General features: G+C 48.4%; 1 protein-coding gene across 1 annotated transcript in view; it reads left to right on the top strand.

Annotated features, from left to right (window-relative positions):
- Positions 1 to 2,448, top strand: part of LOC119103797 (paired mesoderm homeobox protein 2-like) — a 29,631-nt gene extending 27,183 nt beyond the window's left edge. The window contains 2 exon segments of the mRNA XM_037227450.1: positions 993 to 1,154; positions 1,571 to 2,448. Of these exon segments, the coding sequence (XP_037083345.1) occupies positions 993 to 1,154; positions 1,571 to 1,698 (290 nt within the window). The 3' untranslated portion in view covers positions 1,699 to 2,448.
- The last annotated feature ends 21,241 nt before the right edge of the window (positions 2,449 to 23,689 follow it).

Genomic DNA, 23,689 nt, shown 5'->3' with positions numbered 1-23,689 from the left:
GGGGTCGAGCAGTGGAGCATTACGCCACCACCCGCCAAAGTACGCCACCAAGCAGATTTCCCCTCGGATTTGGCCAACTTTTTCTCAAAGTTGGAGATGGGGGGGGGGGGGGGCAGCTGAATAGGAAACTACACCACGGCTTTCGTCTTTGATCAGAAGGAACCTCCATCTCCGACATGTCGATGACAGCTGTCGTACCAACCCACCAATGAGAAGTACCATAACACCACAAAACGACAACACCGATCCACCCCGACTCAGGAGTAAACGCCAACACCGAGTCATTGGTGAAAATGGCTCTGACTCATTAGCGATCACCGCCCGACGCGGCAGTGGAAGCCGCGCGTTCCACACGTGGAAACGGTGGCTCGGGATGGGAGGCGGGAGGCAGTGGCGCCCTCAGACGTGACCGCCGACGACTGCCGGGATTCATTGGTGTAAAATCTGAAGGGACGGCCTGAGATGAACCGAAGCAAAATGAGGGGAAACAGATGCTTGAACGTACAGAAGAACGGAGGACCTGGGGGCGTATGCGTTGCGACAACAAAATTATCCATTAAGCTTTTACGTGGTGTTTGCACGCATTCAAAAGCTACGGAGAATAGTCCTGCCGAAAAGCCCGAAGAGGCTTGTTTATTTCCCAGCGAAGCGGAGTCAGACGCTGCATAATTGTACTTTGACATCATGGGCAAAGACGATGCAGACGAAGCACTTGTCATAGCGTAATTTCGTTTTAGAACAGTCCACGCAAAGCAAATGTCGAACTTCGCTGATGTGTTCGTGTTTTGTGCCGTACACTTTCAGCCAATGTGGTTATAGTACCACATTTACTGCTCACCTGGTCAATCGCATACACACGTTTGAAGTGACCAACAGGCAGCAGTGTGTCACTAGTCCCTGCCATGTCTCAGTAAAAATTCGGCAACGGCTTGATTGAAGCAGCTCACCCCACGAGCATCAGAATTCCGTTAACCTTTTATCCTGCCCGCCAGGGTCGCTGTGTGCCTCGACTTCGACTGTGACGTCACCCGGCGGCGACTACCCCGTCTACTCAACGTGGAAGCCGTCTGGCCCCGCCCACTACGCCATGATTGGCCAGTCTTTCATCGGCTCGACCACTAGCAGCGCGGCGTGCGCGATGGTTCCCGCCGCCGGTACGTCGCCGACGCCAGCCGCCAGACAGCCCGGGCTTCCCAGTAATCCGCCGATCAGCCGGGGGACGCCGCGCGGATAACGGCTGTTGGCCGCTGGCTGCTGCAGTCCAGGCGTGAACGACATGGCTAACGGGACCGCGCGTTGTTTCATGGAACGGAGTTTGTTTGGATAGTTGTTAGATTCCTGGTTTGCGGAATTGCTTGACGTCATGTGCCATTGACTTCCGGGTCCTTTGAGTACGCCGTTCCAGTTTTCATTTCATCATTCTTAACGGTATATTTCGTCTGGTACTATGCAGACGCCGAATCGCTCCCAAGCCTTGCCATTTGATGCTCCTCCCCAACGGAAGCCTTACACAGATGAATTCGGCGCCGTTCTTTGGGCCTTGCTAATTAACCCGCCTCGTTTGTCACAGCGTCGCTGGCATACACGGCCGGCCAGGCGGCGGCGGCCGCTGCCGCGGCGGGCTTTGGAACACTGGCGGCGCCCCGCGGCGGCCTCAACAACTTCCGGCTCCGTCCACCCGACTACTCGCTACACTAGCGCCGTCCGGCGATGACTTGCAAACTTGCGGACAGCTGGGAATGCTGACGACGAAGGGCGGGCGGATGCGCCGCGGCGCGTGATGAATGCAAGCCCGGGCCTCCGAACGGGTCTAGCCTATAGTGCTGAGAAATGTGTGTGGTATGAGGCTGAGCAAGCGCCAAAAACGACGCGTCGACCACACCAAGCGCGCTGGATAAAAACAGGTTCATGTGAGTCGTGCACGAGTGCAGTTCTCTCACTCTGTTGGGCATCAATGGCTGGCAGAAGCTGACGGCCGTGAGTAGAGGTGCTATGCTGACAGAACATCACGCAACGTGAAGTGCATATGTCATGATGAAATGTTTTAAGAAGTTATCAGCATCCCGGCATAAGCGACGCTGGGCTGCTACTTTCGCGACGCCGGAGGGTGTTCTCAGAGCTTCTCCAATTCGGCACAGGACGTATCCAAACACTCAAGGTTTTATATATGGCTGAACTACTCCATGCGTATCAAAGTGTGACACATGATTTTCAGTAGTTTGAATAAAGCTGTACCTCTTCGTCACGGCTTGGTGACGACCGAGCAGATATTAATGTGTAGAGCAATACCAGCTGGTGAAACTGTCTGCAGCACGGCGTATTCGGAGTGAGCGACTATGTTGCCTTTGAGGTAGGTAGCACTTTTCCCGTTATCGTGATAGACGGCCATCGTACTGATCATGTCAGAACTACTCGAATGGTAAAATAAAGCATCACCGTCGATGGAAATTTAGGCGATCCTACCTGAAACAACTCAGACGCAGTGGGACGCAGGTGGCAGCGAGGGCATACAACTTTGTAAGCTTGAGAGGCTGGGCCGTAATGTGTACAAAACGGGTTTAACATTACGCCTATGACGGTGCATTAAGAAACGAAAACACATTCCTGAGTCCCCTACGCTCTGTGCGAATTTCACCGTCTATGAAAGAACGCATCACAGAGTGCCTAAACACAAGTCTCCGTGCATCAGTACAGCAAAGCCAACAGTGCATCGGACATGTCATGTCGACCAGTTGGCTGTCAACGGAAGATAAAACGACGGTAGTACTACAGAGTAAACATGCACACGACGGTAGATAGTGCTTCAGAGCAAAGGTGTACACAACTGCAGATAGTATTTCCGAGTAAAGTTGCACAAAACGGTAGCTAGTGCTTCAGAGTAGAAGTGGACACAATGGCAGATAGTGTTTCTCAGAAAAGGTATGCAGACAGATCGTGCCTCTGAGTAAAGGTGCACACAACGGCAGATCGTGCCTTTGAGTAAAGGTACATGCAACGGTAAATAGGCTTTCAGTGTTATATACCCGGGCTGGAAGAACTAGAGTTAGCATCAGAGGCGTAAAATAAGCTCGGGGGGGGATTCGGTGGTGACTAAGTTGCCCCCCCCCCTAAGTTGTAGTGACGCAAGTTGCCCCCTCCCCCCTCAGGTACATCAACAAACGGGTTTCTTCACGGATTTAGCACACGTTCTTCTCAATGTTTTGGGAATGGAGCTCGAATCGAGGTGTTGAGGGAGGGGGCTCCTCAACTGAAAAGTAAACTACGCCCTACGCCCCTAGACAGTACGTCAACCTTCAGCCTGATTAGACCGTTTCTCGTAACGCGGATTGACAGGGGCAAAGCGAACCCCTGCCAAATCCAGGTTAAGAAAGATAGAGCTTCGTGGAGACAGTGTATATATTCCAGTGATATCTTGCGGGTGGTGATAAGTTTTGCGCTCCCAGATAAAAAAGGCCCAGCCAAGTCTAGTCAAATATTACATTTTTTCTGAAAAATTGGACAATTTTAGTTTATATGCCAATATCGACCAAAAAATACTGTGCAAAGCAGATGTAACTTGAACAGAAGTGGTACTGGTTTACCTCTGAGCAAACTGATCTAAGATCTTGTATACTTTGAGTATCAACATTTTTTAAACTTTTATAAATTTGATCCGAACCCTTTGAATGGATGGAGTTCTGGAATCAGCGCTCACGCTAAGCAGTGCTTGTTGTGTTGGTCCTGACCCCACCATCCGATCGCGCAACTTCAGGCAAGCGGCAGAATTTAGTGGCGAAAGCTTAACATGCCGCAATGCTCGACACGGTCCGTCCTGACGTCAACTGACATTTAGCGCGACCGCTGCCGCCGGCCGCAGGCCATACCTGTCAAGGGCAAACAGCGAGCGCCCTAAAGCGACTCGAACCCACCCTGCCACGGGTGGGTGGAACGGAAGGCAGGCGCTCTAACCAACTGAGCCACCGGGACGGACTATGTTAGCATATGTTGTAGGGCTCCGTTAATGTAACGATGTCGGCCCCAGCGCACGATCGGGGGCTTCGTCGCTTGCCACCTGCCGCCCGCGCCGGCCGTGGGTTGCTGTGCAGCGTTTCAAAGAAGTCCGTAGTCAGACACCATAAAGGCTAGATGCACGTTTTTGGTGCCTTAACGCGGGACTCGAATGTCTCAGAGGCTACTGAAAATTTGAATGCTACTGCGTAACATGATGGAGAGGTATCCTCAAGATATTTCGGCTGGGGTCGCATTGACTCCTCCTGCCATTAGGGCGAGAGTCAATTCAAAGTCACATTTTTCAGAACTGCTTCGTTACCTATAAAAAGTTCCCGGTTTGAAAACAGTGATTCAGGTTGTCATTTAGTGGTGACATTTTGGCCGTCTCGTTTTGACAGCGGCGAGGGCCCCGCGTGACCGCCTGGCTGGCATGGTGCCTGACGTGTCACACAAAACGTCAGAGGTCAGGACAGCAGGTGATGCACCAGGCACGGTGCGCAGTAGCTATGGTGAAGCAGCCCAGTGCTGCCAATCACGTCGGTTGGTATTTCCTCGTCACGGAAAACCTTTCGCGCCCTTCCACGTTTGAACTCTACTAACGTAAAGAGCATTTCAAACGTTTTCGTACGCATGTGTTTTCGTTATGTGAGCTTTGGTGTGTTCGCGTGCTGAAGCATGCGACAAGGAGAGCCATTTTCCAAAAAAAATCAATCTCTTCTAACGTAAAGGGCATTTCAAACGCTTGCGTACGCATGTGTTTTCGTTATGTGAGCTTTGCTGTGCTTGCGTGCTCAAGCATGCGACAAGGAGAACCATTCTCTTCCCCGAGCTTGAGGCTGGTGGTTCTCCCATGGCAGGCGATCCCAACTGGAGGAGCAGCGTCATCAAGAAGGCACTAGGTGGGAGGCTATGTCGCAACACGCGCTGTTATCCACCACATGCACTGAGCCGAAAATATCTGCTAAAGTAGGCAACAGCAGAGGCATTGCCTCCTTGCATGACGCTGGACTTTTCAGGGAGGAACGAGATAGTGATGGTTCAGGTATGCCTTTTGATTTGTGTGTCCGAATACAGTCGCCGTGGACAGCGCCGTCTGGACCAGCAACTGCCTGTGTGATCTTGCCCACAAGTAAGTGTTTTGATGTTTGGTTCGGGGGTGGGGGGGGGGGATGTCTGACGTTTCGAATGACGCTCATACACGATAATCGATGATCGTAGATTATCGAAGATATGTGCGTTTTTAAACAAAAGTGTTGTCTGACTCTGATTGTAGCTACAGCGAGTTAGGCAACTATTCGCAAGCATCTCTTTCCGGGATATGTAAACCGCTGGCACGCACGAAGGCGCTATGCATCTCGCGACTAATCTCACTTGTCGGCCCAGGTCATATGACCCAGGATCGGTACAGCCCATCCACCATATTTGCAGGCGCTGACCACCACATGCGTGTCAGCCATTACGAAAGACCATGACAAAATATGGCTTTGTTGAGAACCGTATACGTGTAGTTTTAAAGATGGCCTAATTTGCGCAATGCCTGCTGTAATTGTCGTGGCAACAGCAGACACAAAATGCGTTTCGAATGAGGCGACGGAATCAGTACTGGAGTTTGGACCAGCGGAGTTGACTTTTGTCAGTCGCCTCTTACCATGCAACGCCGTAAAGTAAATCTAAATTGTACCCAAGCTGGTAGGGCGAAGAAGCCCGAAGACCCAAGCGTATAACTTATAGGCAAGCGGCCCTCTCTCCGCTTAATGCGCCGCGTGACGCAATAGGTCAGCCAGTCGCGCCAACTTCACCCCTGACCTTAGTAGCATGGCAGCATAGGTCACCCGATTGCGAATGGCACCGAGAATCAGCGCAGCACACAACTGGCAGCTGCCGCATTCTCCGTCCATCCGTCAACAAGTGAGCTGCTTACAAGGCCTGTGAACAAAATGAACTTCGTGTCTACGTTGGTGAGCTCTTGACGTTGAGCACGCTTGCTGGTTAAGCAAACGCACATTTCTATTCATTCACCGATTCGTTTTAACAGCAGTAATCTACAGTGGGGCTGAGAAGCAACACAAGCTAGTACCGGTCAGGCTGAGATCCCGCCACGCTGTTCCGAGCCTGTCTCGCCTGGACGCTGCTTCACCGCACAGGCCTAGTGTTTCTGATTTGCCAGACCGGTCATCAGCATTGTTCGTAGATTAGAAGCATTACTTACGTACCCGAATATGCCCCGCCTTATTTCCTTATCTGAGACCACCATGTAATCACTCCGCGTTCAGTATGACTCAGTGGCAAGGACCTTCAGCTCCCAAGCGTGTGAATGGCGGGGGGGGGGGGGGGGGGGCGTAAGGAGGGAAGGGTGTTGAGACCTGACTGCGCCATAGCCCTTGAGTGCCTTTATAACCGCTGTGGTCGACGGAATCTCATAAACGGCGCACGCCGACAAACACTGTAATCCCTTTAAAACTTCTCGCCGACGAGAGCCCTGAAGGGCCTTGAGGTTTTTCAGGATTAACGTTAGAGCCATTACTCACAGAAGGCTGATTTTTTGGTGAACAGCCTCAACAGATCACGCATTGCGGGCGAAGCTTCTTTTATTCACGATTAATGACGCTTTTTTAGAATTCTAGATGACGCAATTGTTTGGGCCTATTGCCCTCGTCTGGTGTGTTAGTATGACCTTCTCAGACACCAGGTGAGAACGATAGTCCGAACGACCATGCCGTCCGTGATGCTGATAGGTCGTCTTAATCCTTCCGTAAAACAACGACGTTCTTCTAAGTTACGTCATTCGCATTTCGTGTTCAGACGCGCGACGGCGTAAGCACGCGTGCTGTAGCATATGTGTTCTGAAAACGTTTCATGTACTCCTGTGTTGCCGGCGATGTCCTGGTCTTAAATGACCTACAACGCAATAATGTAGCTCTATGGAATACGATTAAGTCAGGTTGGTAGTTAATTGGTCAAATTAAACCAAGTGCGCCAAATGGGGATGTACGAAACACTGAACGATGGGTTCATCTTCCATGGACGGGTTCAGCATATTATAGGCCGCAATAACATATGCATGACGAAAGACGTTGTCACTCAGCGTCCGTCGTCGCACTACCGCAACATGCTTAGTTCCTGAACCGCCCAGACGAGTCCCGTGCAGACATGGCATGACCCGCGTGACCTGACCTGACCGACCGCAGGCCGCATCCACTGATGGGTTACTATTGATAGAAAGCACCGGGCGGTGCGTTATGCAGCACACCAACGGCTACACATAGCACAATACGTCCTTTGCCACTGTCAAACTGGATAGCTCCGAAGATGGGAAAGGAGCTTGCATTTCCCAATCTCACCACGTCGACTTGGTTCGACTTGTCGGGGTCACTTGCACTGGTGTTCCATAACAGTAATCTGATTTAGCTTTACGCGAGCTATCCGATGTCGTCGTTCGTGTGCCCTTGTTTGTTTACTTTTCGAGATAAAAGGTATGGAGCCTTTCGTGCAACAAAGATGAGCAAAAACTCCGATCTGGGGCAGACTTAAATGTGCCGTCTAGGCCCTGGCGTCAAAGGTCTTTGCCTTCCGTCCGCCGCTACTCGCGACAGTCGTTTGGCATTGTTCCTTGCAAGCGCCTGCTCGCCTCACGCTAAGCTTGCGCTGTTCCAGCTGCTGCCGCTGCTGGTGGTGCTGGCGACGGTGCTGGTGGAGCGCTCGTGCGGCTCCCCCCTGGCAGCTCCAGCCCCGAAGCCGTTGGTTGCCACGTGCTGTCGATGCTACAGGGGGCTCCGCTGCTACGGCCCATGCTGCCCTTTCTAGGGTGGCTAGCTGCCTGCGGCTAGCGCGCGGCTAGCGCGGCTAGCACGGCAAGGAGTGGGACGATGATGATGAGCAGTTCTGTTCGTTGGTCGTTGTCAAGCACCGTTCCAGACGTGCCAAAAAGATTGCAAGCAATGCGGTGTGTAGTCGTGGCCACTGGTTTTGGTCAGGCCGGTGTAGATTTAGTCCCAGGACAAAATGAGTTGCAAAAAAGTTTGGTCTTCCGCTTAGCCGCTGCTATTCGTATGTGACAAAACTGTGAGCTAGTAGGTGGGCTTCAGTATGCTCATGACGCCAGCCATTGTTTTTAGATCTTAGAATGAATTTGTGCACTTTGATTTGTTTTCTTGAAACACATGACAGTCATCCTTGTTGAGCGCCCAACCCACCATGCGCTACCTTACAACTGAACAACTGCATCACAGAAGGTATTGCCACGTAACCAGCGCACGTGAAATAAAACGTATGTCAGCTATCTACAAAGCGTATTTTTGATAGTGTCGCGTGCAGAGCCCACCTCGAGCTTATCATATCACTGTCAATAGGGAGAGATGCGAACACAACCAACCAGCCAACGGGCCGAGTGAACCACGCGTTATCGCACCCTGCCTACTTCATTGACAGGCTGTAGCTGGTCGCACACCCCACACGCACAAACACGCATGTGCACACACGAGGACGCACACATGGCGGCGAGATAACAGGCCGTCGGGCGACAACAAGCGGTCAGAGGGCCTTCGACCCTGCCACTGCCCGGCGCACGGTGCGTGGCTGGCAGAGGCCGGCTGGACCTGGCGGGAGTGCGCGTCAAGTCATGACGCTCCTCAGACGGTGAGTGGGACGATGGCATACGCCTCTGAGCCGAGCTTGCGCGGCGCAACTCCGTGTTGTGGGTCACACGGCGGCGTTGTTCAGAATGTTGGGCGGCAGTAGTCTTGATTGAGTGGGACGATGTCACGCGCTTCCGTCCCGAACTTGCTCGGCGCAACTCCATGTCGTGGGGCTCACGGCGGCGTTGTTCAGAATGCTGGGCGGCAGTGGTCTTGATTGCCATGGGAACTATCTGCTGATTCATGGTGTAGAGCAGAGGTGGTCGGTGTAAGACAACATTCTGTTTTAATCTCATTGTCATTTATCGCTTTGAAACACTACGTAAGCCAAGCAGTAGTGCACCCAGATCCTTGACAAGGAGGGCACAGGCAGGAATGCAGCCGGAGCCCTGGCAAGAGACGCAAGTTGTGGGTCGATGTATGCCTGGATCGACGATCCATAATGGCAGGCACTCAGTCCCTTCGCCCCGCCATGATCGATTGAAGTACAAAACATGTGACGCGGGACGCACCTGCGCACCTGAAGCAAGGAGTCAGCGCACGGGAACCAGGGTGGCCAGTGAGGCTGAGCCCCTCAGCTTGCTTGGCCCTATGAGCGTTGGCTGGCAAGAAATGACAATGCATGGCCATTCCCTTCCCCACTTTGGGAGGACTTCCGTTGCTTCTGGCTACTGGTGTCATTTTAAATGCTTTTGGGGAAACCCGGGGATGCAATAATGTATTTTTTGGCATGTAGCGCCAAGCGATTTCGAAACTCAGCCACTCAGGTAGAACAGCCATGTCTGCATTTTCGGTGTAAGCTCATTTTGCTCCCTCGTTTACCAGCTGATGTGCAGCAGAATAATCAAGGCGCGTGCGCTTATTAGCCCTTTTAACATGGGCATGATCAGGCGGAAACCTAGTTTGGTATCAAATCCGAAATGCATGAACCTAGGAAACACAAAGGCGAAACTGATCGTTCGTTGGTGGATCTATGAAATAATGCGTGAATTTTATTCTGGAAGTGTTTTGGTTTTGTTATCATATGCCAACCCGTCATTTTACATTGATGGGGTTGGCCCCTTAGAACAAAATCATAAAGTGCCGCAAACCTGAAATCACGAATAGACATGCAGCGATAACACAAAACGCCTTCGGAGTAAAAATTATGACTATTGTGACATCCCCGACAATAAACCATGGGTCTCACTCGAGCCCACCCCAGTTTTCGTGTATTTCATGTTTGACACCACATTGGGTAGGTCCCTATGTAATAATGTGACGGCTAATACGTAACATGAACATGACTACATGAGTACATGAGCACTTCAAACATGAAACAGAATTCAAGCATGAGCATAACACCACTGTTTTGACCATTTTTGGTTAAAAAATTGCAGCCTGATAACTGTGCTTGATCAGCTAGCATTGGGCTTCATGGACAAGCGTTCATTTCTTTTCGATGCTAGTATATTTCCTCGGCTTGCATGAGCTAAATCATCACCTTTATTAGGAAAATTAGGCTTTCTTTTAAGACAGCTGATGGCATATAGCATAGTCAATGTGGTAAGCACGACATAGTGCTGCGTACTATGCCGTACCTACCATATATTCTGGCATACCAGGCAGTACCTGGTGTCGTGGAGGTCAAAGAGGGATAGGAGCCGGAACTGGAAATATTTATAACAAAGACTTGATGCGAACCTTTTGCATGACTGGACTTCTGAGACCAGAGGCTACGTTAAGCAGTGCATGATGTGTGATCTCTGACTGCTTACATCCGATCGCGTGATTCCAGGTCAACGGCAGAATTTGGGGTGAAAGTTCAACATGCCGCAATGCTCGGCGCGGTCCTTTCTGCCATCTAGTGTCGTCTGACCTTAAACGGAATGTTTCACATTCGAAAATGCATCAGGTATAATGAAATCAGCTCACTGAAAACTATTAGTATACTTTTAAGTGGAAAAGGCGGCTCTAGACAACACAATTTCTTTATCCAGTAACTATGCTCCTCGATAAGCCATTGTTTCATTGCAGCATCGTACATTGCACAACGTTGACTGCAAGCCGGTTGACGTCTATATATCTGAAAATCGGGCTCACGAACGTCAGATATAAACGACTGAACAACCATTTTTTTCTTAGCCTTGATCGCCGTATGGCCAATGAAATGACAGGATTTGAATGACGTCTTTATGGCGTCGTGGACACCTCGGTGACCTTTAAGTAGTCTGCACGCAATAGCTGCACATCTTCGTCGGCACGTAGCCTCAGAAACTAGGTGGGTTTAGGTCTTACAAAGGGCAACGCTCTAAACTGCGCCAAATGATCTTAAGGATGGCTATTTTAGATAATACGCCATACAAATGAGCAACACTTCCTTTAAGAGCGGCCGCTTTCACCAGCCGTCGACCATGTCCATCAAGGGCAAAATATAAAAAGAATCACAAGTTTGTTTTATAGCTTGTGTTTTGCTGCCAACCACAACGCAAGATGCAGTAAAAACATCACCAAAGGTTTGGTAAGGCTGGTCAAAATGTATTCGGCTGTCCTTCGGATCGACAGTTGCAATTGCGCAAACCACGATCATACAATTCAGGGTGACATTCCCGATTATCCACAGATATTGCGATTGCTTGCAATCTTGGTTTTCCCTGCCTGGGCATGTGTTTCAACGTCGGTCTGCATGAAAACATTCCACGGTTAGACCGGAACATTTTTTTTGCACTTATGCCCAGGCTTGTTGTGCCCAAACTATGGATATCGTTCTTGTGCTGTGCGACACCTTTCTCTGCTCTGAGTAGGTTAATGCTGTCGTTTTATTGTAGCTTTGCGCTTTATTTCACGCGCGCTGGTTACATGGCAATGCCTTCCATGGTGGAGTTGTTCAGTTGCAAGGTAGCGCAAGGTGGGTTGGGCGTTTAAACAAGGGTGGCTCTTATGTGTTTCAAGAACACGAATCAAAGTGCCAAAAAGTCATTCTAAGATCTAAAAACAATGGCTGCCATCATGGGCATACTGAAGCCCATCTACTAGCTCACAGTTCTATCACATACGAATGACAGCGGCTAGGCGGAAGACCAAACCTTTTGCAACTCATTTTTTCCTGGGACTAAATCTACACCGGCCTGACCAAAACCAGTGGCCACGACTACACACAGCATTGCTCGCAGTCTTTGGTGGCACGTCTGGAACGGTGCTTGACAACGACCAAACGAACAGAACTGCTCATCATCATAGTCCCACCCCTTGACGTGCCTGCCGTTGATAGCCGCGCTAGCCGCGCGCTAGCCGCGCGCTAGCTGCAGACAGCTTGCGCGGGCTAGCTGCAGACAGCTTGCCACCCTAGGGAAGGGCAGCACGGGCCGAAGCAGCGGATACCCCTGTAGCATCGACAGCACGGAAGATGTTCTTAATATGTCGAACTTTCGGACTTACGCTTTCTACAATGGCTGACTGTGAGGTGGTGCCAGGTATCCTTTCGTTCAAAGGTATTGGTGGATAAAAGCTTTTAACCATCACACAGGGTCTTCATATCTACTCGTGCGATAAGATATGGAGAGACGTAGTGGCTTGTCGTTCGTACATCTGTGAGTAATACAGTCCTGGTTATATGCCATAAGATAGCCTTAAATGAGGCCAACGCCACACGTGGCCGGACTGAGACTGATACCGTGTTGACTGAGCCTTTTCACATTGCAGAATGATATTACGCCCAGTGGCCGCTCCAGGACCTAACTCATCCGCCTGTTGGTTGTTCCAGTACGCATGTCAGGCTGCCTGGCCGACCGAGGCAGCCTGGATCCCGGCTGCCCACACTGCCACTGCTTCTGTTACTGGCACTGCACGGACAGCCGTCTGCGGGGGTGCGTGGCCCTGTTATCCGAGTCACCATCACCGACCCGCAGCTTCGGCCCGGCTGGCCAGCCCTAGCCCAGCACCCAGGTCAGGTCGGGTCACCGCCGGGCACGGTGGGTCAGGCCGAACACATGGCTCGTCAGGCCAGGATAGGTCAGCTGGGATCCGGTTATGAAAGGGCAGGACGGCCTGGTCCGATTCGGTTATGTTAGGTCTGGTTAGATTAGGATGTTTCGGTTGATCGAGCAGCTGGCACCGATTGGCAATCATCGCGTCGGTAATTCACGCACTAACAGAAAAACTACCTGGCCAACGTTGTGCTATCTTTCTGTTTTTCCAACGTCACTGCAGAAAATGTGAAAAGGTGACTTAAGCCGTTGGCACATGCTATCAATTACCTGTCAGTTGATGGCAGTTATCGCCATTGCCTTATCAGGCACCTGCCAACTTATCAGATCTAACGTATTTTTACGTTAATTGATCATTGCTATGTTATTTGCATGGGACAGCTTTGATATATCACCAGATCATTCTCAAAGTGCTCGCAAATAGCACTTAAGATCAGCCTGCTGCGTGGTTGTGGATCGCACCGATAACTTCCCGAAAACGAACGAGCCAAAGTGGCAATAGCGCGATGTGCATGAAACATGCTTATTCATTTTCAAGGTAAGCTGCGTTTTGAACACTATTTTACGCATTGCATCTGAATCATACTGACTGGTGAATTTCTGTGATCCACGATACCTTACATTACCGAAAGGAGCAGCTTTCTTTGCCCTGAGAAGCCATTTTGTTCTTACTTAGGAGGATTTTATTGGTAGCCTCGGATTATTTGGGTGCCATATTATAGTTTTTTTTTTTTATCTCGTGACTACATTGAAAACACACTATGTGATAAATGCTTCAAGTTACGAGGCAATGTATACTGCCCTATACACACCGCAACATACTAATTTATCGTTTATGCCGAATTTCTTCTGGTAATTGATTATAACCAATTTTCGTACCTGTTTCTACTTATTTAATCATGACTAATTCATTGCATGTTTAGTGCTGTAGTTTTCAGTCCATGTGCGTTGCAAGGGCTCAGAAATCGCGTCGCCCATCCAAGTGACACGGTATAGATGGCGCATGGCCCACTGTGATCAAATGCCACATAGATGGCACTGCCGTTTGCTTTTCTGCGGGCTGAGCGCAGATTAGGCAGACACAGTTCATATCGCTCTCGGACACTTTTCGCATTAGCTAAAGCCAGGTAAAATTTCAACAACAAAAAACGTTAAGAGGGCAGGGGGAAAGGGCAAATGTCATAAACCATTGCCATTTTGCGGTGCTTATCGCTTTTTAGAAGCGTTTGCAGCAATTTCGGCGCTTTACTTGAAATCGAAACAGTCATAGGTAGGGGAACGGACGGTGCAAGGCAGCTCCAAAGTGAAGCGAGCGCAAACCATACTACCAGTCATTTGCGTTTTTGCGCTTTACGCATTACTAAGGCATAAGGCATTACTACAGCATTACATACATTGCTACATTACGCGTTGCTACCTACAGTAGTAATGGAAATTACGACCAGCCAGTCGCATCACACTATAGAGTTCCTACAAGAATAAGGCTGCTACACATGGAAGACAACACAAATAATCATTAACAGGATGTGTTAAAAATTTGTTTCCATGATCTCTTTCCCTGAGTTTGTGCACATGAGCATGATAATCGAATGGAAAAACCCGTGTGCAGGCGGTGAAAAACATAACTGTTGACAGCAAAACCATCGATTGATTTTTACCAGAAATACCAAACTGAAAAACATAGCTGGGGAATACACCGACAGCCTAGATATTGACCCAGCGGATCTTAACATGAGTCACTGTCGAACTAGGAAAAATCATCTCCGGTCAGCAACCATGTCGAGTGGTAAGATGTAAGCCATGCTCGGTAACGTGCATTGTATCGAGCTTAGGTCACTTGCAGGACCTCACACCAGCCCCCTGGGAGATCCAGGAGTCACGGACCCTAACCTGTAACGCTATGATGTGATATGGTAGGGTCAATCAAGCATGCGACCTAGACCCCCAAAGCCTATGAGAACGCCAGAACTTGTAAGTTTATGGACTTAGTTTTCCTGCAAATTGCCAGCAGAGGATACCACAGAAGCCGGAGTTCTATGTCAGATCCCCATGAGCTAAACCAATCTAAAGGGACCACTTTATCTTAACCTAATCTAACCTAACCTGACCTAACCAAACCCAACCCAACCCAACCTAACTTAACCAAACTAAACCGAACCGAACCGAACCCAACCCAACCCAACTTAACCCAACCCAAATGAAAACGAACCGAACCGAACCGAACCGAACCGAACCGCACCGAGCCAAGCGGGACCGAATGGAGCCTGAGGCTCGGTTCGGCTTCCTAGCGACTATGACATACGTTACAGCGTCTGTGCCTTAAGCATTGGGCGGCAGCGCGCACGAGGCGCAAATTTTAACACGCGTTCGGGTGGGGGGGGGGAATTGGCCCCCCTGAAGGATTTTTCCACAATGGTTTGCGAACGGCGCGGCCTTTGCCGCGCCAAATTCTTCATATCGGTAGACAGTAATATAGCGGAACGTTTGGTAAAAAATTAGATTTACCTATTAAGGTCGTTGACCTATGTCAGGTCAAGGTCAGACCATAGTTTCAGCGAAGTAAATTTCTAGGGAATCGTTCAATCTGATGCAACAACAGAGAGTTAGACGGAGCCATACATCTCTGAGATGCTTTCTTAGGCAACACAAATATTGAATAAACAAGATGCGTTGACCCAAGGTCGGGTATGAAGGTCAGACCAAGATCAAAACCAACCTGTTTCATCACTCTAGGGCTTGCTGTGTGGGGTAGGTTCCGGTGTTCATTTCGAATTTATTGATCACAGGAACCGCATTATACATCTTCCATGGACTTCTTAGAGATCAGAACAGTTCATTGACCTAAAATGATCCAGCTCAGCATTTTGTTTTTAGAGACATACTAACTAGCGTAATCCTTGTCGCTTATTCACATGCAGCACTCACATTTTTTGCATGATTTTGGTCACCATGACCCTAAAAAGGTCAAAAAAGGTCACTGACCTTATATGAACATGTGACCTTTTGCTTAGAAGCAGTTAGCTAGGTTCTGGGGTCCCTTTGGAAAATAACGTGAACTTTGACCTTGTTTGACCTCATTTGACCCAAAAGTCATAATCTACTAACCTCAAACTTTGACCTAAGTGAGTTTACGTACAGGTCAATACACCCTGTAAATTTGGTGTCTCTAGCTCTCTTAGTGGCCGAGATCTCGGGGGGTCAAATTGACTTCCCACCCGAGCGAAGGGTATCTGACCGGTCACCCGGACGCGTGTTAAAGCCGACCCAAACACAGCTACCATAGAGAGACGGACATGTAAGAGCTTCACACCCATGCGGGTAGGCGTAGCACCCGGCCTATTTAAAAATTCTTGACGTCACAATAAATGCTCTTTCATATTATCATTAACACGCGCCCGGGCGGCCGCCCAGGCATCTCTCCCTCGGGTGGGGGGTGGGGGGGGGTGGCAATTTGACCCCCTGAGATCTCGGGAACTAAGGAAGCTAGAGACACCAAATTTACAGGGTGCGTTGACCTGTACATAAAATCACCTAGGTCAAAGTTTCAGGTTCCTAGGTTGTGACTTTTGGGTCAAAAAAGGTCAAACAAGGTCAAGTTCCAGGTTGGTCTCCAAAATGCCAGTCTCCAGAATCTAGATAACCGTTTCTAAGCAAAAGTTCAACTTCTCTTTCAAGGTCAGTGACATTGCTTGGCTTTTTGAAGACCAAAGTGACAAAAATGATACAAGATTGCTTTGAGTTTTGCATTTGACTAAGCAACAAAGATTACGCTAGGCAGTATGTTCCTAAAACAAAACGTTGACCCGGGTCATTTTAGACCAATGGCCTGTCCTGACCTCTAAGAAGCCCATGGAAGATGTATAATGCGGTTCCTGCTATCAATAAACTCGAAGTGAGCACCAGAAACTATCCCATACAGCAAGCCTTAGAGTAACAAAACAGGTTGGTTTTGACCTTGGTGTGATCTTCGTGCCTGACTTTAGGTCAATTTAGCTTGATCATTCAACTGTTGTGTTGCCTAAGAAAGCATTTCAGGGATGTACGGCTTCGTCTAACACTCCGTTGTTGGATCAGATTGAAGGATTCCCTAGAAATTGCCTTCACTGAAACCATAGTCTGACTTTGACCTGCCATAGGTCAGCGACCTTACAAGGTAAGTTTAAATTTTTGGCACCAAACGAGTTGCTATTCAATTTTTCACAGCTATGAAAAATTTGGTGCGGCTACGCCGGGTCGTTTGGAAACCATTCCGGAAAAACCTTTGGGGGGTCAATTTGATCCCCACCCGAGCGCGTGTTAAAGGAATGTGCTCCCGGTGGAGAAAGTGGTTCATCACCACCCAAAGACAAGGGTTGTGGGAGTATTACACTTACATGTTTCATATTCTGGTGTAGCGCTGAGCTTTCCTTAAAGAGAAGAATAACTAGATGGTGCTTGCATCTTATCGGGCCAGTGTTTGGATCAAAACTTCTCAATTATTGTAACGCAAAGAGAGAATTCTTGGCAAACATAATTATTCTGTTAGAAACAAGGAGGACGGGGAAGTTTCACCCATTTCACGCAACCACGTCGCCCTTTATGCCGAGCCCAGTTCACTTGCTATTCTTCACATGGTCTCTTGGTCTTGGTCTTGGTTGTTATTCTTGATTAAATTCCTTCCGTCAACAATTTACCGTCTCATACATTTTGTTTCCATATTTATGGCTCGTGATCATGATTCCCTCCATATTTTGTGTTAAACATTTTTCATACCGATACATTTATATATATATATATATATATATATATATATATATATATATATATCTCAGTTTATATATTGATGTCCTACTAATCGAGTTTTGACACTATAACGCTGACAACGTTGACGCTGACACTGACATCAACATTGACCTTCCTGGCATTCACTTCTGTCATTGTTTATCTATCTCGACATTCATCCCCTCTATATTTATCCGTGTAGATATTCTGTCTTTGATTCTTTGATTACTCATAAAGATGTCTCGTTCGTTTTTTTCCATTTTATCATTTCATGATCACCACTTTGTCCACTAACCAACACATATAACAGGGTCTGCTGTGTTATCTGAACCCCAATAGTGCAAAAGCACAATTTCTGTTCCACGGTAACATCTCTCAATAGTTCATGACAAAACTTCTGCAATCTGACAGTACACAACTAGGATAGCGTAACCTAAACGATGATGGGGGACATCCAATGGAGATTGCAAGCCACGAGTCACGACCTGCTTGGCTAAATGGCATTGTTTGATGACTCCAGACTGTCCACGGCGTCTGCACAATGTCCACGCAGGTTGCAGCCGCTGTTACGCTGACCTCGACGGCGCAGCAGACGGACTGCGCCGTGACCTGACATGGCTGGCTGACTGGATCATCGAGCGGGTCAAGCAGGGCGACTTCTTCCTGGAGAGGGACACCTTCTTAGCGGCGCTGCGGAGAGCGAGCGCTCGGACCCGATCGCTGCGGGACAAAGTTGTCTGGTACACCGGCACAGGTGAGACTCCCTCCCTCCACGGTTGATGGGAGAGGCAGCCAGTCTTCGACAAGTGTTGGACGTAACCAGGCACCCCGTCTCTCTACCGAAAATAGATCACAAAGGTAGCTCGACAGCTGTTGTTAATCAATTGGGAAATGTGTTAATCAGATACCAGTCCATCTCAATCAACTTACTTTAAGGAAAGATCTATCGGCGGGAATGGTCGACTTGTATATGATGTCATGAACGAAATCAATCTACAGGAGAACTCGGTCCGTTTATAGCAGTGGATTTCGAGGCTCCTTTTGAGAGAACCTCGAGAGCATATTTAGGAGCAGTTTTAGGGCAGGTAAGTTGCGGCGGCATACTACACTAAAGGATTAATATCATGTGCCTAAATAAACGCATTTTCTGAGGCATTTTACTACACGTATTTTTGTGGTGAAAAACAAGTTACCGGCACCAAAGAATACGAGGCGATCCTGTTTCCAGTTGCCTACGCAACGTGGTTGGCAAATGATTGGCATTCAAACTATCACGAACGTAGAGGTCTGCATGAGTCAATACCCTGATAACATATTGTTTTTAGCTGGATAGTTGATAATTTACTGTGCGGAGTTTAGCCAAACCCGCGGATTTCTCCATGCAGTCTGGCGTTAAGCTCAACTGGAACAAAACAGTATGCATACCACTTGGGGAGGGGGAGACGGATACCAAGGGAATCTTTGGATACATTTGTCAAATGGGTAAACAAAATACAAACTTCAGGCGACCACTACAGTCGCGGGATTCATCAGAGCAAGGAAGTAAATTTAGAAAGGCAGCTTCCACAGCTAGGAAATGTTCTTATCACTCCATCGGGATGTTTAATAAGGATAAATGCTTTGCTCTTCTTAAAACTAGTACACATGTTTATGGCTGTTATAAATATTTATCCAGCATACTAAAGAAATTCAAAACTATTTTACAATTTACTGTGGAACAATGATAGCTCAATGAAATAAGCTATGCACCCTGTTTTGTGGAAGTATGCTGAGCTGCGGTCATTGACTGTGAATCGGGTGATTTTAAGGCTCGTGGCTGGTGTTGATCAGCGGAAGTAATGCATTACAATATATTGGAGAAAGAAAAAACTTGCAACACATTGCAATGATGTATGTAATGAAGCTGCGTGATGTGGTGATGTGCTATTATGTCGCCGTGTCTTGCGGTCTTAGCATATTGTTTTTGTGTCTCATATGTAAATGTTAGGAAGCTCATGTTGATAACAAAGCTTCCTGAAAAAACAATAAAGGGCGCCTGGACGTCTGTAATGAGTCTGTAATGAGCCCTAAAATTTTCGAACCACTACCCTCTTACTTAGCTTGACATTGTTCCTGTCTGCTGAAGGATCCCTCTGTTTTGCTGACGTATAGTTTTGCTATCCCAGTAGCCAGAAAACGTCCTATGTTTCTTTTGTTTTGAAAAGCCTGCATCCGATTGGCCGGTGTTGGCTCCCTGCGGAGCCCAGTGAAGAAGGGGTGAGGGGATATGCACCCGTGCTCCCTCCCTCTCCTCTGAACCAGCCACTGGCCACCAGTGTCCCGTGCAGGGTCATGTTTACATCAAAACCTCGTAGGAATACTGCAATATGAACAGTCAACAACAGGCAAAAAGAAATACAGCACATGGACCCGGGAGTAAAATCGCATCTATGAATGTAGGTACCCCAATCACTTCGTGTTTACAGACCCATCTCCTAAACATACTCGGCGCAGGAGGGAGTCTATCTGTCGGCGAGGAAAGTCAGGTCGGTCGACTTCCAACATAACTAGGTTGACATTATCGGCCCGTTTGATATTCATCTATTCGTATCAGATGCTTCCCAGGCGAAAGGTAAGATCATATGCCACGTGCTTCCTACGATTACAGCACCAAACCATGCATAAAGGAGCTGGTCTGGCATTTGATCGCCATTGGTATCGGAGAAGCCATGGTTTGACTTAGAAAGTTTTGTCACGAGAGGCGAACACACTGCGATCATTGTCTGATGACACTCAACATTCGTGCAACATTAGAACATGCCATGCATGAGATTTAAAACTGCGGCAATCTGAGCTGTAAACGCGAGTATGTGGGGCGTGAGCCGGGAATAAATCACCCTTGACCTAAAAAGATGCGATTCTGAGAATGATGTATGCTGCCCAGTGCAATATCTCTTGGATGAACGTCATGTTTATTTCCGTATGCCTTTAGAGTCAACAACTTGTAATACCAGGGAGAAGAGGCCATTCTGAACAAGGCAAACTCGTATTTAATCGTAAAACAAGGATGTTTATCAGCATATATTTAAACCGCATACACATGAACCGAATAACATGCGAGCTTGCTGGCTTTTGATTGCTTGCTTGTTTTAGATATGTTGATCACAGCTGTCATGCCATATTCTCAACCCATGTGTAGCGCTCATCTGCCAGGTTGTGAAACTGACTCACCTGATATGCCTACGACATACCCGAAACAACCATTATGTTGCAAAACAGAGGCTTTTCATACTTTTTACACTAAATTGTGGACTGTTTTAGTATCAGCGTAGTATGATATTGAATGCATGTGAGCAGGGTAAGACGAAAGACATCATTAGAGCAGTTTCAATGTGCATCAGCCTCACAGTTCCTCAAGGATTGCGTGCATCTAGTCTATATAGGATCAATCCACCTACAGCATCGGCAGGTTTTCAAGCGCCAGGAATGGCATCAGATTGGAAGATTAGAAATTAGCTCAAACGAATAAATGTAATTAAGTTATGAAGCTGTTCTCGTCGCGAATCATCACGACATTACCCTGTTGTCTACAGACGTGAACACCAAAAGGCACTGGCTGTCAAAGGCAACGCTCAAATTATCTTGGCTTCAAACGACAGCTGGTCATATCGAAGAACGGCTTTCAAACGCTACCCACGTAGCTGGCAAGCAGAAGGGTCACATCGTCAACGCCGAGTGGCAAATTAACTCTGTGGACCGAACTACTCAGGTATGAACTTAGCGCTACTTCGCTGTCAGTTGGTTTACGTCAATCCAGCGTTATCTGCAGGCTCCGCTGGCGTAACTACCATCTATCAGGTCGTCTCTTCATACTTTTAGCCCTAGTCCGTTGAATTAGTCCTCAATTTCAGGTTCTTCAGAGCTATCTTCAGCTAGAGGGATTTACGTCCTTCAACAGGGCCCGGCAGCACCGACAGCAGCTGTTCTCAACAAGCAGCCGCCTGAGAAAACTGAGCCGCGAGGCAGCTGCTCTAGCCGACAGGTATGCGCTCTCCTGAGCTGCAGCCAGAGACGTCGCTGAGCCGTGGGGCAGCTGCTCTGGCCGACAGGTATGCGCACTCCTGAGCTGCAGCCAGAGACGTCGCCAATATCTGATCCCGCCAAATCGTTTTAAGGGATTGGGATGCCTGTCTAGTGCTTCATTACTACCACGTTGTTAAGATGTGCTGTGCCGGGCTGTATTTTGATACGCATACACTTTGTACACGTTCTTTTTATCTGTACTAAATTGCTATTTTATATACGCCCACGTCCACTGCTTTATGGAAGTTTGCTGCACTCATTTCCGTCCAGCATACAGCGTTGAACTTGAGCGCAAAAATACTCTAACCACAGGCTCATGCCCTTTTCCCGAATTGCCACTTTGACAACACAGTTCCACTGCCCAAATGCCAATTCTCGGAACCTTTTCTTAGCCATATGGACCGTGCGCTATGAGGGTCTGCTGATGCCGGTCATCCCCTTTACTGGCGTTGTTTTAACGACTTTTTTTGTTCTACAGTCATGTTGAAACTGCTGACACGCTCACCACCATTGGCCAGACTGCGCTAAGCGAAGCAACTGCAGCGTACAACATGTTAGCCACCCAGCTGACCGAAGACGGGCAGGCATCTTCGTAAGTGACCTAATTTGGATCGACGCCGCTGCAGCACCTAGAATATTCTAACAGCTCGTCCCCACAAACCAACAGGATGTAGGCTGTGCGTGCGAGCTGCGAAACCCGTCGTCGCTATCGTTGCCTATGGTTTAGACCAATTAAGAAACAAAATGTGTGAGCTTGGTCACCGCCCTAGGCACGCACGAACAGAACTTCTTGACCAACGTTCTTTTTACAGACCAGATCTAGTTGATCTGCGAGAAGCGTATGGGGAGCTGACGTTGCTTATGCAGCAAGTGCACGCGGGTTCGGCAGAGGCGTCAGCAGAAGCGGACTCCGTTCAACTGAAGTCGGTGCAAAGTCGCCAGCATGCGCTGAATCTATCGTCTGCAGGGGCTTCCGGCGTCCTTCTGGAAAAGGCACTCTTCGCCGCCGAACAGGTGATATCCGATAATTATCTTATCTTAGCACGCAAGGCATCCCAAGTAGAAACTTATGCTAACATAAGTTGTTAAGTTGATTTGCGAGAAACATTATGCACGTAGATAGGACAATAGTAATAGTCTTATTCCTCGGACGAAAACCAGTAGAATGGAGATATAGATGCGTTGATGTTTCGGCAACGTGCATTTATCAAAACGAAGAGCAGAAATGAATTTAAAATTCACTTATGATAAAGCATTTTGCATTCACTTCCCCGCTTTGTTTCAATACTATGCATGTTACCGAAATATCAGCGCATCTATCTCCATTCTTCTGCTTTTCTCCGAGGAAAAAGGCCTTTCCCTGCTATCCTATCCAAATGGTAACATGTTGTGCAAGTGCCACATGCATCAACAAGACTAATTGAATGGTTACGATCTCCATATTTTCAGATTTCTTTAATGAGTAAGAATTTGTCCGAAGGTTACAAAAATGTCGCAGGTAAGGAAGGTGAAATATTGAAGAATTCTTCACTTGCGGAGACGAACTTGAAAAGGGCAGCTCTGGCAAGAGGAGATATTGGTAAGTGGGGGATGGAAACTCACTGCGAGTGTACGAGCATATGCGAGTCATTCGCTGATTTCACTCATATTTCAGTCATGGCCGCTGGCCAATGCCACCACCATGGCGGTCAAGAACGCCTTCTTAGTTGTCGCAAAAATGCTCCATGTCGCACATGCTTGCCTGTTCGACATCAACACGGAGCATAACATGAGTACGGCATCTTTAAAAGGGTTGTTGTGAGGCTTCCAAGTTCTTGTGGGAGTCCGGGCTTTGCCTAACTGCGCATAGTTTCCAGATGAACTCTGGAATAGGGCGGACAGGGCGAACACCGCAACATTGGCAGCCGTCGAGACAGCAGAAGATGTTCTTTTGGGGGTGAAGGATACAGCTATGGACCTGAACGGTAAGCACTGATCATCGTAGCCAGCGCATGTGATGCCATCTCAATGAGTTCTACGCATGATCGGTCGCGCGCATTTGGTATGAATGGCGCGTTCCGCCGCGTTACCCGCAACTGAACTCCATCGGTATTTTACGAGCTCTGCAGAGCTTTTAAAACAGGACAGCCCTCCCGTAAACCCATGTCGGACCGAATCAAGCCCCGAAAGCCCCGAACACACTTCACCATGCGCAACATGCTGATGACCGAGATTCGAGGTTCTGAAAGCTGACGCCGATCACTCCGCGTAGACTTGGAGGAGCGGGTGGCGCGGGGC

This window comes from Pollicipes pollicipes, unplaced genomic scaffold (genome assembly GCF_011947565.3).
Source record: "Pollicipes pollicipes isolate AB1234 unplaced genomic scaffold, Ppol_2.1 Scaffold_5724;HRSCAF=6776_pilon_pilon_pilon, whole genome shotgun sequence".
In the NCBI taxonomy this organism is placed as follows: Eukaryota; Metazoa; Arthropoda; class Thecostraca; order Pollicipedomorpha; family Pollicipedidae; genus Pollicipes; species Pollicipes pollicipes.
This window is presented reverse-complemented; position numbering and strand designations above follow the sequence as displayed.